General features: G+C 47.4%; 2 protein-coding genes across 6 annotated transcripts in view; both read right to left on the bottom strand.

Annotated features, from left to right (window-relative positions):
• Positions 1 to 15,823, bottom strand: part of LOC115640727 (zinc finger protein 420-like) — a 168,528-nt gene that overhangs the window by 98,046 nt on the left and 54,659 nt on the right. The window lies entirely within an intron of this gene.
• Positions 11,403 to 15,768, bottom strand: LOC115640759 (zinc finger protein 585A-like). Its single transcript, XM_030543737.1, has 3 exons — positions 15,675 to 15,768; positions 14,605 to 14,718; positions 11,403 to 14,234 (listed from the first exon to the last, which is right to left on the bottom strand). The coding sequence occupies exons 1-3, from the start codon at positions 15,706 to 15,708 to the stop codon at positions 12,721 to 12,723; spliced, it is 1,662 nt and encodes a 553-aa protein (XP_030399597.1). The 5' UTR covers positions 15,709 to 15,768; the 3' UTR covers positions 11,403 to 12,720.

Here is a 15,823-nt window from a genome sequence, read left to right as displayed (position 1 = left end):
GGGGGCAGAGGTTCTGGGGGGGGAGCTCAGGGGATGGGGAATGGGGGGTTGGATTGTAGGCATTCCAAGAGTCTGTTAGGACTCGGTGGGGGTGTGTGGATAGGGGTCAGAGCAGTCAGGGGACAGGGAACAGGGGAGATTGGTGAGGTCTCAGGGTGGTGGTTGGGGAGGTGGTCTTGGGGGGGGCCAGTGAGGGGACAAGGAGCAGGATGGGTCGGGGATTCTGAGGGGGGCAGGAAGTGGATGGGGATCAGATAGGGGGCAGGGCCAGGTTGTTTGGGGAGGCACAGCCTTCCCTACCCTAAAGCTCATTCAGCAATTTGAGGCTTGCAGACAGCTATTTAACACAAAGAGCCAAGCTGTTATCTTTTCCATGGGGGAGGGATCACATGAGAAGAGCAATATCCTAAACTATCTACCTCCTTCCCAACCCTACCAAGGGAGATCCCCCTCCCCTGCATTCCCCAAAGCTCCAGAGGGGCTAATTCAGTGGTTCTCAAACTTTTGTACTGGTGACCCCTTTCACATAGCAAACCTCTGAGTGTGACTCCCTTCCATATAAATTAAAAACACTTTTTAAATATATTTAAGACTATTATAAATGCTGGAGGCAAAGCGGGGTTTGAAGCAGAGGCTGACAGCTCGCGACCCCCAATAATAACCTCGTGACTCCCAGAGGGGTCCCGACCCCCAGTTTGAGAACCTCTGGGTTAATTTAATTTTAGCACCCTGTGTCCATTCACATGCATGTTCTATTTTGAGCATTTCAGTTTTCACAACATAGGCTCATCCCAGATTCTGGAAGAAGCTCAAATGCTCAGTTTGTGGAGTATGTACATACGCTATACTAAAGACAAACCCACAGTAACTGTCTCCAGTTTGTGAGGGACCCTGTGGAGCCAGTCTCTAGGAAACTGACACACTCATGGAGGTTAAGTCAATTAATGGCTATTAGCCAGGATGGGTAAGGAATGGTGTCCTTAGCCTCTGTTTGTCAGAGGGTGGAGATGGATGGCAGGAGAGAGATCACTTGATCATTACCTGTTAGGTTCACTCCCTCTGGGGCACTTGGCATTGGCCGCAGTCGGTAGACAGGATACTGGGCTGTCTGGACCTTTGGTCTGACTCAGTATGGCCATTCTTATGTTCTAACCTAAATGAACCCAAAGTTATGGAGACAGATATGAGTCAAGGAAGTGAGCAGAGTATTAGAAACCTGGAAAAATCTCCGATTGGATGTTCTCAGACATTTGGTCACAAGCTGAGGTGGTTCAAAAGTTTTGGATTTTTTTTAAGCAGAATTTTTATGTTTCTTTAAACAAACACAGCAAGCAGCAAATATTTGGCCACACACTTCTGAAACCCCAAACCATGTTCAGGTTTTGGCAGACTAATTTCAGCTTTTCAATTAAAAAGACCACAACAAATTTTAAAGGAAAGCAGACGTCCGTAATTTTTTTCTGCTTTTTAAAACCCCCTAGTTTTTATCCAAAAAAAATTTTCATGGAAAATTCTTGTCCAACCCTTTTAATGATCTTCAGTGCCTTTCAGCACTAGCTGATGCTGAGAACCAGTGATACCTTGTAAAGATGACTTGAAAAGAAGTTTTCTCAAAACTGGGTTTGTGCTGAGATGCGGAAGGTTTTCAAATATATATTTTTCCCAGGGCTGCCCCGAGGGTGGGGGGGCAGTAGGCAATTTGCCTTGGGCCCCACAGGAGGCCCCACGAGAATATAGTACTTTATAGTATTGCAACTTTTTTTATGGAAGGGGCCCCTAAAATTGCTTTGCCCTAGGCCCTGTGAATCCTCTGGGGGGCCCTGGAAATGAACTGAAAGCCCTTTCAAGATACATCACCTAAATCACTCACATCAATATCACACGTCATCATGTGTCAACACTGTCTTTAGTGCCCTGCATTGCTGGTGTAGGTCTTCTTCAGGTATAGTGAGGAGTTTTGGAATATCATACATCTCAAATATACTGCCGTGTTCCTTGAGCTGCATGAAACGTTCTTCAACTGACTGTATTACACAATCTAGCACCTGGTTAAAGAATTCAACTTTGAATTGTTGTTTGGGGTCTCTAATGGGATTATCCGGTGCCTCTTCGGTGACTCTTGTATTCTTGAATGGGTGGGAAAATAGCTTGAGGGTGACATTCCTCTGCCAACTTCTGTGCATTCTTCAGAACATTTTGAAATCCCTCATCTGACCAGTAAGACTGTAGATATCACTTTGCTTTGTCCAGTTGTTCCATTGCTCCAGATATATCAAGGTCATCACCTTGGAGTCTCTTGCTTACAACATATATTTCAAACAGTTTGTCATGCCACAACACTAAGCCACAGAAATTTGAAGTTATGTATGTTTCTGGTGATTCCATTTTCCTCCGCCACTGTTCTCCCACAAACAGTTCCTGTCATAGCATTATCCTCCAGAATGGCGACTATGGCGTCATCTATCTTCCCAATTTGGTGTTTGATGGGCTTTATCACCTCTACTCAACTTTCCCATCGTCTGGCTCTCAGTGGTTTCAGTGTCAGAGAGGCTGTTCCCAGATGTTGCTTCAAAATTTACCATCGATGAGTTGATGCAGAGAAAAATACATAGCTGCGTTGAATTACATTAAAAAATTCAGCAGCCTCACTAGAAGCTGATGCTGCATCACTGACCACCAAGTTCAATGAATGAGAACTGGATGGGACAAAAAAAGCTTGAGGGTTTAACTCTCAGATCTGTGTCTGAACTCCTCTGTTCTTTCCTCATGTTGGCACCATTATTGTAGCCCTGATCTCTCATGTCAGCTATCGTGACTTCCGTATCTTCCAGCTTTTTAAGAAGCACATTTGTCGTACCAGCTCCTGTAGTATCAGCAATGTCAGTAAATTCTAGAAAATGCTCTCTGACAGTCACCATTGCAGGGACATTTTCACTAGGTTCTGTTGTTGTTACAAAATGCACCATTAAAGTAATTTGTTCCGTATGGCTGATGTGCAGTTCAGAATAACAGAGTAATATCTTGCTGACTCCAGATCTTTCACAATCTTCTGTTTGACTGTTGTTGCCAGTAACTGTATGATCTCATTTTGAATGGTTTTTCCAAGGTAGCGGTGTGTGTACGTTTCTTGGGTGGTGACTCTTCTTAGATGCTCCTGGAGTATAGCATCAAACTCAGCCATCAGCTCCACAATTTTAAGGAAGTTTCTATTGTTTGGCACATACAGCTGATATGAAGTGCCATGCATTGCTAGGTTTTGGGGAGCAAGCATTCTCACAATGGCAATGAGCCTTTTCAGAACATTTTGCCAGTAAAGAGATTCTGATGCATTCTTCTCTTGATACTGATCATCTATGGTGACCTTTAACCTTAGCCTCATCTCAAGCTCTTTCCACCTATGGAATGCTCTCTGGTGATTTGCTGCCTTTTCATGGCATGCCAGATTTCTAGCCAGATTTTTCCAGTCCTTTGTTCCTTTAGAACCCAATGTGGCTGGAACATTAGACTGGAAGACTTTGCAACAAAAACAGTATGCAGCATTCTGGGTTTTTGAGTACATAAGCCATGGCCTCTCCACTTTGTCACCATTGAGGATTTCACGCCAGTGATGTGTTGGATAGAAACTTCTATTTTCATTGTCTTTGGGGAACATGAAGTTTTTCACTTGCTGTGGCCCATGCAGTACAAGGAAGTCCTTCAGGCTACTGCTCAAGTGGGTCCACAGTCCTGGATCATCTAGACTTAAGGAACTAAGCTCGGCAGCAGCTGTTTCTTGTGCCTCCACCACACTCTTCTCTGAGCTACACTTTTCTTCAGGAATGTGCCTGGTTACATCCATTTGAAATGGAGATATGGATGCTGCAGTAGCTGTCAGGTCATCTGCAATCTGACTAACTGTAAGATCAGGTATCTTCTCACCACTCACATCCTCACTGGGGCCGGAAGGCTCAGCGTGAACATTTGTGTCTATGTATCTCAGGAGAGCTCCTTCCTGCTTAGACAGAAAAGCTTCCTTTGCTTTCTGTCTTTTTCTGAATGCTGCCCCAAGGGGCATTTTCTTCTTTCACTCATGGCTGCTGTTCTGTGCCAGCTAGAGTGGCTCTCAACACTCAACTGAAGGGGACAAATAAGCAGGCTGGTAGCAGGGCCTGAGTGAGGGAAGATATCAGAGTCTTAAGGGCCTAACAGGCTCCTACTACTTCAGTTAACTGCCTGTTCTCCTCAAGTGGGTTCAGGGAAGCAGCAGGAAACAGGAAGCTGCCTGAGAAGCTGGTGTGAATCAGTCCAGGCTCCTGGGAGTGCTCGAGAGGTACACAAGAGGCTCCTCCTCCTCTTCTCTCTCCCTGCAGCTCCTGCTGCTTTCTGTTATTCCCTCTCACCTTTTCTCCTGCCTGCCTGTTATGTCTCTTGTGCCCTCCTTCCCCCAGCACAGCACTCCACCATCTCTGTGCATCTAGAGCAGAGAGAATACATATGCACCAGCAGCCAACACAATTTTCTACACTCTGGGTCCTAGTGGCGCGCCCCCCTGCCACAGTCTGGCACCTGAGGCGGCCGCCTCAGTTCACCTCATGGTAAGGCCAGCCCTGGATGCCACTGTCCACTCTCAATGGGAGATAGAAGCAGCAGCTGCAGAAAAACTTCCTGCCTCCTGAAGCGAGATCATTGAACTTTAGAAACTATAACCAAGACACAGTCACCTTGCCATCCATTACTGGGCAGATACCATAGGGCAGAGCTCCTGTACATCTGTGAAAAGTGGAACGTTCCAGACAAGAGGGCTGAAAGTTCCCAGACACTGAATCTAGGCAAGAAACCTGCTTAGACCAAGCCAGTAACTTGCTGCAGTTAAATGTATGTTTCAAAGCATGTTTTCTCTGTAACCTTTCGTATTGCTTTCACTCTTACTAGACATCCCTTAATCAGGGCCGGTTCCAGGCACCAGCTTATCAAGCAGGTGCTTGGGGCGGCAACTCCGGAGCGGGGCGGCACTTTCAGGTATTCAGCAGCAATTTGGCAGAGGGTCCCTCACTCCAGCTCGGAGCTAAGGATCTCCCACTGAACGCAATTGCGGCTTTTTTTTTGTGGGGGGGAGCTGCTTGGGGTGGCAAAACCCCTGGAGCCGGCCCTACCCTTAATTCTAGGTTCCATGCGAATACATTTATTTTTAGTTTTACAACAAACCATCTCGGTGCTGCAGATCACAATGAAGTGCAAGTCCTCAGCTAACCTAACAGGATAGGGCTGTGCGCTGTCTCTTTAAGAGAGCAGCAAAGTTACTGAAGTTCTGTGAGTGCTACGCTCAGGAGGATCTGACACTACAGGGCAGCCGGCTTTGGGGAGACTCAGGTTTGGGGGATGAGCTGGGGTGACTCGGCAAAGAGGAACTGAAGCTGGTGGAAGCCAGTGAAAGGCGCTGGTGCTGTGCGCAGGCTGCTGGTGTGAGGGCTCTGAACCAGGGCTGTACAATAGAGAGACACCCAGGGCTACAGGGCAGGCGATGACAGGACCCCTTTGTTGAGGGGTGCAGGGCTCCAAGTAACTGGCAATATGGCGTGGGGTCAGAAGTTTACATTCTCAGGCCTACGACTGCCTTTTGAGCTAAACAATATGTTCCTTTAAAGTTAGCATGAGTACATGTAATCATTTATCATTTTCTTGTGTTCTTTTGTTTATGGTACAAGTTGTAATCGATCAAAGGGGGGGGGTGTCAGTAGTATGGGTTAAGGATATAGTTACTTAAAAGATCCGGTAGTTAATGAATTGTAAATGATGAATTGTAGCACCTGTGAACATCTTTGTAAACAAGTAAGGTATATAAGACATGGCAACGGATAGTGATGCGTGCATGATCTGAGATTTTATATCTCCTTGCACCTTATTTGACTCAAATAAAGATACTTGCTTCTCCACTCCGGTGTGGTCATTGGGGATACGCACACCGGGCAAACGAACCCCAACTGTTGCCCCCCTGCAACAGCTTTGGCGACCGCGGCAGGACATCAGAGGCTGAAAATTAGCCTTGCCCGGACCCTCTCCGGTGGCCGACGGATTGAGACAATCGCTGATGTCCAGCGCGCACCGGTGCTTTCACCGGGGGCCTCAGCGAAGTCTGGTACGGTTGACCCCGGGAGGCACAATGGTGCAACGCCCCAGAAGGTGGAGAAGCTTTAGTCCCGAGCGACGGTGAGGAACCGGTCTCGGGGATAAGGTAGGATAAAAGTTAAAGGGTTTAATCTGTCACCTGCTAAGACCTGGGGACGCCCAGGGTCTCCCAGTAAGGAATGGGACAGGGACAGTCACAGGATAAGATAGCGTGCACGCCTTTAGAATGCATTCTGGTTGCATTCTCGGTAATTGGAAAATCTTTGGAATGGATCCACTAACTAAGGGTAAATTAAAAAGGTATTGTACAATAGACTGGCCTCAATATCAGCTAGAGGACCAGGAATGGTGGCCACCGGAGGGTTCGATTAATTATAATATGATCCTCCAACTTCTCTTATTTTGTCAGTGAACTGGTAAATGGAATGAGCATATGTATGGTCAGATATTTATGTCATTATGGAACAGAAGAGATATTTTGAAGCAGTGTAATTTGATTCCAACAGGCTTAGGGAAGAGTTGTGAAAATGTTTAAAACTCATTTACTGTAATAGCAGGAGCGGGGTCACATTCAGCCACAGCACCCCCATTGTATGGTGACAAAGTCCCCTCAGCCCCACCAATTGAGCCCGCCACAGGTTTGTACTCTTTAATTACTGAAACCCAAATCGCTCGCAATGCTACGGCTACTCAGGAGTTAACCACTATGCAGGTGTACTCTCATGTTCCTTTTAATCCTGTGGATCTAGCGGCTTTCAAAGCGCAGGCAGGGGAATTCTCTACCAACCCCTCCCGATTTATTTCAGTTTTTGAAGGCTGTCTGGTTAGTCATAAACCTGACTGGGATGACTGCCAGGTACTTCTGTGAACACTCCTCTATGAAGTGGAGCGAAACCAGGTTTTAGCTAAGGCACGGGCAGAAGCAGAACGGAGATATGAACAAAGTCCTGATGCTTAGAAGGAGGCCAGGGAGGAATTACAGAAAATTATAGATAAATTCCTGCAGTGTGGGGTATTACAGGAGTGTCACTCAGCTTGGAATACCCCTATCTCACCAGTCCAGAAACCTGATGGTAGTTATCGATTGGTGTAGGACTTAAGAGCAGTCAACGAGCGGGTTAAGACTCTACACCCCCTCGTGCCCAAGCCATAGAAGCTGCTAGCCTCTGTGGGGGGACAGTATTCATGTTTCTCAGTTTTTGATTTAAAGGATGCCCCAGTCCCAGGAAATTTTCTCCTTCGAATGGGAAGACGCAAACAGGAATAAAAGGCAGCCGTGTTGGACGGTGCTGGCACAAGGATTTAAGAACTCCCACACTCTCTTCGGTCAAGCTTTATCTCGGGACTTGGAAAAATGGGAAAATAAGAAGAAAGTCGTTCTCCTGCAGTACATTGATGATTTATTAATAGCAGCAGTGGGACTGGAAGTATGTCTCCAGGCAACCGTAAGTCTTTTAAACTTTCTCGGGCTGCGGGGGTATCGCGTGTCAAGAAATAAAGCCAAAATTGCCATCCCTGAAGTACGTTACCTAGGCTTCCAGATCAGACAAGGGGAATGCCAGCTCTCAAGGGGGAGGCTTGAAGCTATTTGTCGAGTTTCTACTCCCCGAAATCGCAAGCAGCTCAGAGTATTCCTGGGAATGGCAGGATTTTGCCCCATATGGATTCCAGAGTTTGGACTACTAGCTAAGCCACTGTATGAATGTGTTAAAGGGACCGATCAGAAACCATTTTACTGGACAACAGAGGCAAATAATGCCTTTACCTTAATAAAAAGAAAATTGATGGAAGCCCCAGGCCTGGGTCTGCCCAATCTTTCTAAGCCCTTTCAATTGTATGTACATGAAAGAAAAGGTGTGGCCCTGGAACTACTTACACAGTTATTGGGCTCTTGGAAACGCCCAGTGGCTTATTTCTCCAAACAATTGGATCAGGTTGCTAAGGGGTGGCCGGCATGCCTACGGACAGTTGCAGCTACAGCTCTGGTGTTAGAGGAAGCAGAAAAACTGACTTTGGGGGGGGGGCTGTTCAAGTATACACTCCACATATGGACCAAGCCTTACTGGACACAAAGGGGGGTCTCTGGCTCACCCAAGCTCGGGTAGCCCGGTATCAGGCTAAGCTCTTAAAGAACCCCTAAGTTACCCTGCAGGCTTGCCCCTCCCTTAACCCAGCCACCTTGCTGCCAGAAACAGAGGGCCAAGAGCATGACTGCTTGGAAGTTATAGATGCCCAGTATTCCAGCCGTCAGGATTTAAAAGAGCAACCTCTTGCTAACGCAAACTATGAGTGGTACACGGATGGCAGTAGCACTGTTGTAAATGGACTTAGAAGGGCGGGTTATGCCGTGGTGTCTCTCCATGAAACTGTGGAGGCAAAAAGCCTGCCCCCCGGGACTTCAGCCCAGCTAGCCGAAATAGTGGCTTTAACTCGTGCGCTTGAATTGTCAAAAGGGAACAGGGTTAATATCTTCACAGACTCTAAATATGCTTTTGGTGTACTACATGCCCACGCAGGTTTATGGAAACAAAGGGGATTATTGACAGCTCAAGGCTCCCTGGTCAAGCACGGGTTACAAATTCTTCAGCTTTTGGAGGCCGTACAACTCCCCTTAAAGGTAGCAGTAATGCACTACAGGCTCATCAAAAGAAGGATCACAGTATTAACCCAGAAACACTGCTAAGACTGTGGCTCTTAACCTTGTTAAAGAGATTTTTCCTAGATTTGGCCTGCCTCGATGGATGGAGTCTGACCAGGGAACACACTTCACCTCAAAAATTGTCCAGAATGTCTCGGATATCCTCCAGCTCAACTGGAAACTTCACACTCCTTGGAGGCCACAGGCCAGTGGAGTGGTAGAATGTACTAATCAGACACTCAAAAGGCATCTAGCCAAGATATGTCAGGAAGCGTCTTTAAAGTGGCCTGATGCCCTACCTTTGGTTTTACTCCGCATTCGAGCTCTTCCTAAGGGAAGAACTGGTTTAAGCCCCTTCGAGATTATGTTTGGAAGGTCATGGCCTGTGAATGGTACCCTGATCCTGCTAGGGGAATGGGAGGCTGGGTGTGGATATTTGTCTCAGTATATGTGTTCTCTGTCTGCTGTTTTATGTTCTTTTTACAGGTACATTAAGGACTCTCAGCCACTCCCTTTGGATGCACCTGTCCATTCCCTACAGCCAGATGACTTCATCCTTGTCCGTACCTGGAAGGACGAACCTCTCCAGGAGAAGTGGAAAGGACCCTATCTCGTTTTACTGGTGTCCCACACGGCAGCTAAAGTAGAGGGACACAAAAGCTGGATTCACTACTCCCGATTAAAAGCTGTACCTCCACCGCAGAATCCAGACCCCGAGCAGTGGACGGTCCAGCCTACTGGGACCAGAACATCGGAAGATTTGGGACTCAAGTTATTGTTTAAACTCAAATCACTCTAATTTGGCCATGTTTTTAATACTTGTATGGGTGTTTACTGTTTCTGGACAGTTGGCCCCTTTATCTTTCCGCTCCCCAGAAAATAACTGGTGGGCTCTTTTAGCTGCCACAGCCTCTAATTCTTCTCACTTTTGTGTAGGGAGCGGTTACACTTTAGGGTCTGTATTTACTACTTGTTTTGTGGGAGTAGCTATGCCCTTGCAAGAAATTCACAAATATACTAAACTTGCTGGTTTCAATATTAAATTGATAGCTGGGCATCTGTCTCAGTTTGGTTCTATCTCAAATCCTAAACCCTATACAAACCAGCATTGTCTTCAGATTAGGCTAATGGCCGTGTCCTCAAATGTTATTTCCTGTTTTGCTATTGTAGGGGCACGGAAGGTTGATACTAATTTGACCAACCATGAGATGAATTGTTCTGTTTCCCCAACCCCGACTTCTTATTTTTATGCACACTTATATCTTCCCCGTGGGTGGTTTTTGCTCTGCGGACTAACTGCATTTACCTATGTCCCAGCTAACAGTTCGGGAGGCCCTTGTTCTCTCGGACGATTAACCATGGGGGTTGTCCCTGGCCATGCTCTAGTTTTAAAGACACCTGGACCTATCCGAGCCCGGAGGGCTTGGTGTGGCCAGCCTCTGGATGAAACATGTGATTGTAAGGTAAACTTGGTGTCTAAATCTCAGGCCATAGCCCTTGCTACTTCATTGGTCGGAATCCCAGGCCTGGCCTTAGATGCAGAGCTCCAGCTTGCTAAAGTGGCCTATGCCCTCGCCAAATCCATTAATCTAACTTCCACTTTAATCTCTGATTTGGCCTCGGAACTCACAGGGGTCTGAGAAGGGATACTCCAAAAATCGAGCTGCAATAGATTACCTCCTCTTAAGGCATAATCATGGCTGTGAGAAATTTAAGGGTCTCTGTTGCTTTAACCTTTCTGATCACAGCCAAAGCATTGAAAATAGACTGGCTAAGTTGCGTGACATTGTCACTAACATAACGCAAAATAGTGACAATAATTGGTGGGGTTCTTGGGGTTTTGGTAATTGGTTTGGGTGGCTTAAAAGCATTTTTACCTCCCTGCTAGTAGTGATAGCGATTGGTTTGCTCTTCTGCTGTGGTCTGCAGTTAGGAGTGCCGTGTTGTAAAAGTTGTCTTTCTGCCCTCCATCAGCCAACAGAAATGTACCCCCTTAGGGCAGTCTCGCTGTCAATATCAGGTGGCTTGCCCTTTGACCTTATTCTAAGTAATGAATATGAGAAAACTCAACGAAAGACCTTTGAGTATTCTCAAAGGGGGGATTGTTGAGGGGTGCAGGGCTCCAAGTAACTGGCAATATGGCGTGGGGTCAGAAGTTTACATTCTCAGGCCTACGACTGCCTTTCGAGCTAAACAATATGTTCCTTTAAAGTTAGCATGAGTACATGTAATCATTTATCATTTTCTTGTGTTCTTTTGTTTATGGTACAAGTTGTAATCGATCAAAGGGGGGAGGGTTAGTAGTATGGGTTAAGGATATAGTTACTTAAAAGATCCGGTAGTTAATGAATTGTAAATGATGAATTGTAGCACCTGTGAACATCTTTGTAAACAAGTAAGGTATATAAGACATGGCAACGGATAGTGATGCGTGCATGATCTGAGATTTTATATCTCCTTGCACCTTATTTGACTCAAATAAAGATACTTGCTTCTCCACTCCGGTGTGGTCATTGGGGATACGCACACCGGGCAAACGAACCCCAACTGTTGCCCCCCTGCAACACCTTCCTGGTCTGGGTTGAACCCCACAGCATCACTTGACCCATTTGACCGGAGACCACTGCTTTGGTATCACACACACAGCACTGGAATTTGCTGACAGCAAAAGAAAAGGAAATTTATTTGAAGAGAGACAAGAGACCCAAACAGAAACAGGAGGGATGGAGTCACATGGTCGTGTGCAAAACCAAAATCAGAAAGGTTGAACTAGGACCTACCCTCATTAGAAGTTCCCTTTTCTAGCTGATAAACTAGATCTTCAACCCAAAGTTCAGTCTGTCACAGGGTGCGCTAGCCCCAGCCTTCCACAAAGCACCCTGGAGGACAGTAAGATGAGGATCTGGGAAGGGGACAAGATCCCCGCAGGAGAACTTAATGACTGAGACAATCACTTTGCTAATGGGGGCTCAGAATCAGTAAGATGCTCAGGGTCAGTTTGACCAGAAAGAATGGGGGAGGGGCAGAGGATATGTGCTAGCTAATCCCTACTACTTCTCCCCACACAAAAGGCCCTGTGGGAATCAGCCCCTCAGTGGTGCTGTCTGAATGCAGCGGGGGCAGGGAAGAGGGGCAGAGGGGGTGAGTGATGAGGCAGCACCTCTCTACCCCTGTGCTCTCCCTCACCTCTGATCCCATCATCCCCAAACACTCGATAGCCCCAGCACCCAGCTCCCCCTGCTTCCCAGCTAAACCAGCCCCAGCCATTCAATCCCCAGTGTTCTTCCCAGAACCCATCACCTTGTTCCCTTAACGGTTGATCCTCCAGAGCCAAGCACCCTGGGGGATTTGGGGAGGGAAGGTGTAACCAGCACCCAGGGACACTCCCCCTGCAGGGAGTGGGGGAGCCCAGCCCAGGGGCAGGTGGAAGGTGGGGACAGGTGTGTAGAGTGAAGGTGGGGCCTGGCCCAAGTGTCCTTTTCCTTATCTCCATGGCAGGGGAATCCTGCGGGTTGCGGTGTCTGGAGGCAAGGGTAACGCACAGAGCCCTCTGCCCCCCTGCCCGGGGGCCGCAGGGATGTTGTACCAGCTGCTTCTGAGAGCAGCGCAGGGTCTGCGGCACCACAGGGGGCAATCCTGTGGCCCGGATCCAAAGCCCTGAGGGGCAGGATCTGGCCCACGGGCCGTAGTTTGCCAACCCCTGCCCTAAGGGGTCTCTACTCTGGGTGGGTTTGCTGCTGCTTTATACTCCTAGAGCACCAAATGAAGCTTCCCCCACATTCAAAGCCTCTCTCTTGTGGGGACCCTTCAATGTATGATAATGGGTAAGCTCTGAATGAATCTTTTCCCACGGTCAAGGTATTTCTAAGAGTTGTCTCTTGTGTGGTGTCGCTGGTGTTTCAGTGAGCGTTGAGCTGTTCTTGAAGCTTTTTCCACAGTCCAAGCCTTTTTGGCTTTCCTCTCTTTTGTAGATCATCTCACGTGAAATTAGGCCTGATATCTGCCTGAAACTTTTCCCTGTAGTTGAGACATTTGTGAGATTTATCTCCAGTATGGATTTTCTGATGTCTAATATGGGTTGATCTCTGAGTGAAACTTTTCCCACAGTTGAGGCATTTGTGGGGTTTGTCTCCAGCATGGATTTTCTGATGTCTGGTAAGAGTTGATCTCTGAATGAAACTTTTCCCACAGTCCAGGCATTTGTAGATTCTCTCTCCTGTGTGTATTCTCTGGTGTTTAAGAAGGTCTGAGCTGTCACGGAAGCTTTTCCCACAATCCAGGCATTTATGGGGTTTCTCTCTTTTGTGGCTCATATCACATGAAATCAGGTTTGAACTCTGAATGAAACTTTTCCCACAATCCAACCATCTATGAGGTTTCTCTCTTTTATGGATAATCTCATGTAAAATCAGATTTGATTGCTGAGTGAAACTTTCCCCACAGTCCAAGCATTTACAGAGTTTCTCTCCTGTGTGGATTTTCTGGTGTGTAGTAAGGGTTGATCTCCGAATGAAGCTTTTTCCACAGTAGAGGCATTTGTGGGGTTTATCTCCAGTGTGGATTTTCTGATGTCTCGTAAGGGTTGATCTCTGAGTAAAACTTTTCCCACAGTTGGGGCATTTGTAGATTCTCTCTCCTGTGTGGATTCTCTGATGTTTAAGAAGGTCTGAGCTGTCACGGAAGCTTTTCCCACAATCCAAGCATTTATGGGGTTTCTCTCCTTTGTGGATCATCTCATGTGAAATCAGGTTTGATCGCTGAGTAAAACTTTCCCCACAGTCCAAACATTTGTAGACTTTCTCTCCTGTGTGGATTTTCTGGTGTGTAGTAAGGGCTGATCGCTGAATGAAGCTTTTCCCACAGTCCAAGCACTTGTGGGGTTTCTCTCCTGTGTGGATTTTCCGATGTGAACTAAGGGTTGATCTGTGAGCGAAACTTTTCCCACAGTCGAGGCATTTGTGAGGTTTAGCTCCAGTGTGGATTCTCTGATGTCTGATAAGGATGGATCGCTGGGCGAAACTGTTCCCGCAGTTGAGACACTTATAGGGTCTCTCTCCTGTGTGTACTCTCTGATGCGCAATAAGGTGTGAGCTCTGACTGAAGCTTTTCCCACAGTCCAGGCATTTATACGGTCTCTCTCCTGTGTGGATTCTCTGATGAGTGATAAGGTTTGATTTTTGATTGAAACTTTTCCCACAGTTGAGACACTTATAAGGTTTCCTTTCCTTGTGATTTGTCTGCAGGGCTGTGGTTTCCCTGGGGTCCTTGCATCCTGCCCCACCTTCAATGGATTCATCCACTTTCTTTATTGGGTGGTTTCCCAGCTGCCTCTCTGATCTCTGCCGACTCCTCCAAGCTTTTCCCTGTTCCAAGGATTGGGAAAAATTCCCTTCAGCTCCTCTCAAAAAGTTCCCCTGCAGTTCCACTTTCTCGGGATCTTCCTCTGGTGGATTCTTCTCCTTGCTCTCACTCATCATAGTCTCATCAACTGCTAGAGGAGAGAGAGAATCCGGACAGGAGTCATTCCCTGTGCCGGGGAGAAAGGACAGAATGGGGAACAGCACAGAGGGGAAAACACACCACAGTGACTGTTGGGGAGATGGAGAAATTGGATTCTGCCTCCACATCACATTTACGTGCTGCTAGGCAAGAAAAGTCAGGGAGGAAACTCCATACAGCTAAAGGATGGGTGGGAAGCTAGAGGTGGTATCTGCCATGATGATACCATACCGTCTGGCTACAGCCTGACTGGGTGCGGTGAAACATAGCCCGCGGAGCTTGCTAACAGCCCACCTTTGGAAGTCCCAGTTCTTTCATTCACCTGCCAGATGGTTTGTGTGTCAGTTTCACCGATTCCTCACCTCTGCAGCTGCCTCTCGGGATCTCCGATTCCTCAGAGATCTGAATATCCAGGACCCACGGCTCTTCCCCTCGTTCCAGCCAGGCGATCAGGTCAGGTTTTGGAATGGGAAATCCTGCTCAGGGAGGGAAATTAGGAAGATGAGGGTGTATCTCGAGTATTAACAGTGTATTTGTCACAAAGAACATTCCCCATGCTGAGCTGGGGAACTGTGAAATCCCAAAGGGTGGGAACATGGTCACTGGTAATTATGTGGATGTGGAATCTGAACAGGTGGGAACATGGCCACTGAGCCCCCAGGGAGATGCAGATGTCTGTGGGAGGGGAGGAGCTATCACCGCCTCAAGGGGGTCTTCCAGGATCTGTGCATTGTAGGGGACTTGCTGATGCAGACACAGCTCTGGTGTTAAACCGCTGCCTGGTTCTAAACCTCCAGAGCCCTCTTGCCGGAGCCAGTCCCAGCAATGGAGGATCATAGAGGATGGTGAGTGTAAAATAAGAGACACAAGGTGGGTGACATAATATCTTTTCTTGGGCCAACTCCTGTGGATGAACATAAGGATGGCCACATTGGGTCAGACCAAAGATCCATCTAGCCCAGTGTCCTGTCTTCTGACAGTGACCAGTGCCAGATCCTTCAGAGAGAATGAACAGAACAGGTGATCATCAAGTGATGCAAAACAAAACAAAATAACAAGCTTCAAAAGCTTCTCTCTTTCACCAACCAAATCTGGTCCAATGAAAGGTACTGCCTTCCCCACCTTGTGTCCATCTATCCTGGGTTGAACGGGGCCACACCAACAGTACAAAGAAGTGAGAAATAATACAAACAGGACCATACCCTGCTTCTGCCCCTTTGAAAGCTGGATGGCTGGGGATGAATTAGCATGTTCGTTAGGTTTATGCCTCCCTGATCCCATTGGAGAGGGCATGGAGAGATGAAAGTTTCTCTCACACTATATCTATGGACTCTGGGATCCATTTCAGTCTGTCTGAGCGGGGAAGAACTCATCAGACTCACACACGCAGACCGCCCATCTTGTAATAATTAAGAGCACAGGAATCCCTTACCCAGTGAGGCCACCATCTCGTAGTTCTCCTGCATGACATCCCTGTAGAGGGCTCTCTGAGCGGGGTCCAGCAGAGCCCCCTGCCCCTCGGTGAAATACACAGCCACCGCCTCGAAGGTCACCGGCATCTGAAACAACAAGAGTCCCCCA

Source organism: Gopherus evgoodei, unplaced genomic scaffold (genome assembly GCF_007399415.2).
Source record: "Gopherus evgoodei ecotype Sinaloan lineage unplaced genomic scaffold, rGopEvg1_v1.p scaffold_32_arrow_ctg1, whole genome shotgun sequence".
NCBI classification, from domain to species: Eukaryota; Metazoa; Chordata; order Testudines; family Testudinidae; genus Gopherus; species Gopherus evgoodei.
Note: the sequence above shows the minus strand (reverse complement) of the source record. Positions and strands in the feature narration are given on the sequence as shown.

Bases quoted from the DNA above. Each gene is read 5' to 3' on its own strand.
- LOC115640759 (XM_030543737.1), bottom strand. From the start codon at position 15,708: ATGCAGGAGAACTACGAGATGGTGGCCTCACTGG. The intron at 14,719-15,674 runs GTAAGGGATTCC...CTCCCTGAGCAG, and splicing joins CGAGATGGTGGCCTCACTGG to GATTTCCCATTCCAAAACCT. The intron at 14,235-14,604 runs GTGAGGAATCGG...TCTCTCCTCTAG, and splicing joins CCCGAGAGGCAGCTGCAGAG to CAGTTGATGAGACTATGATG.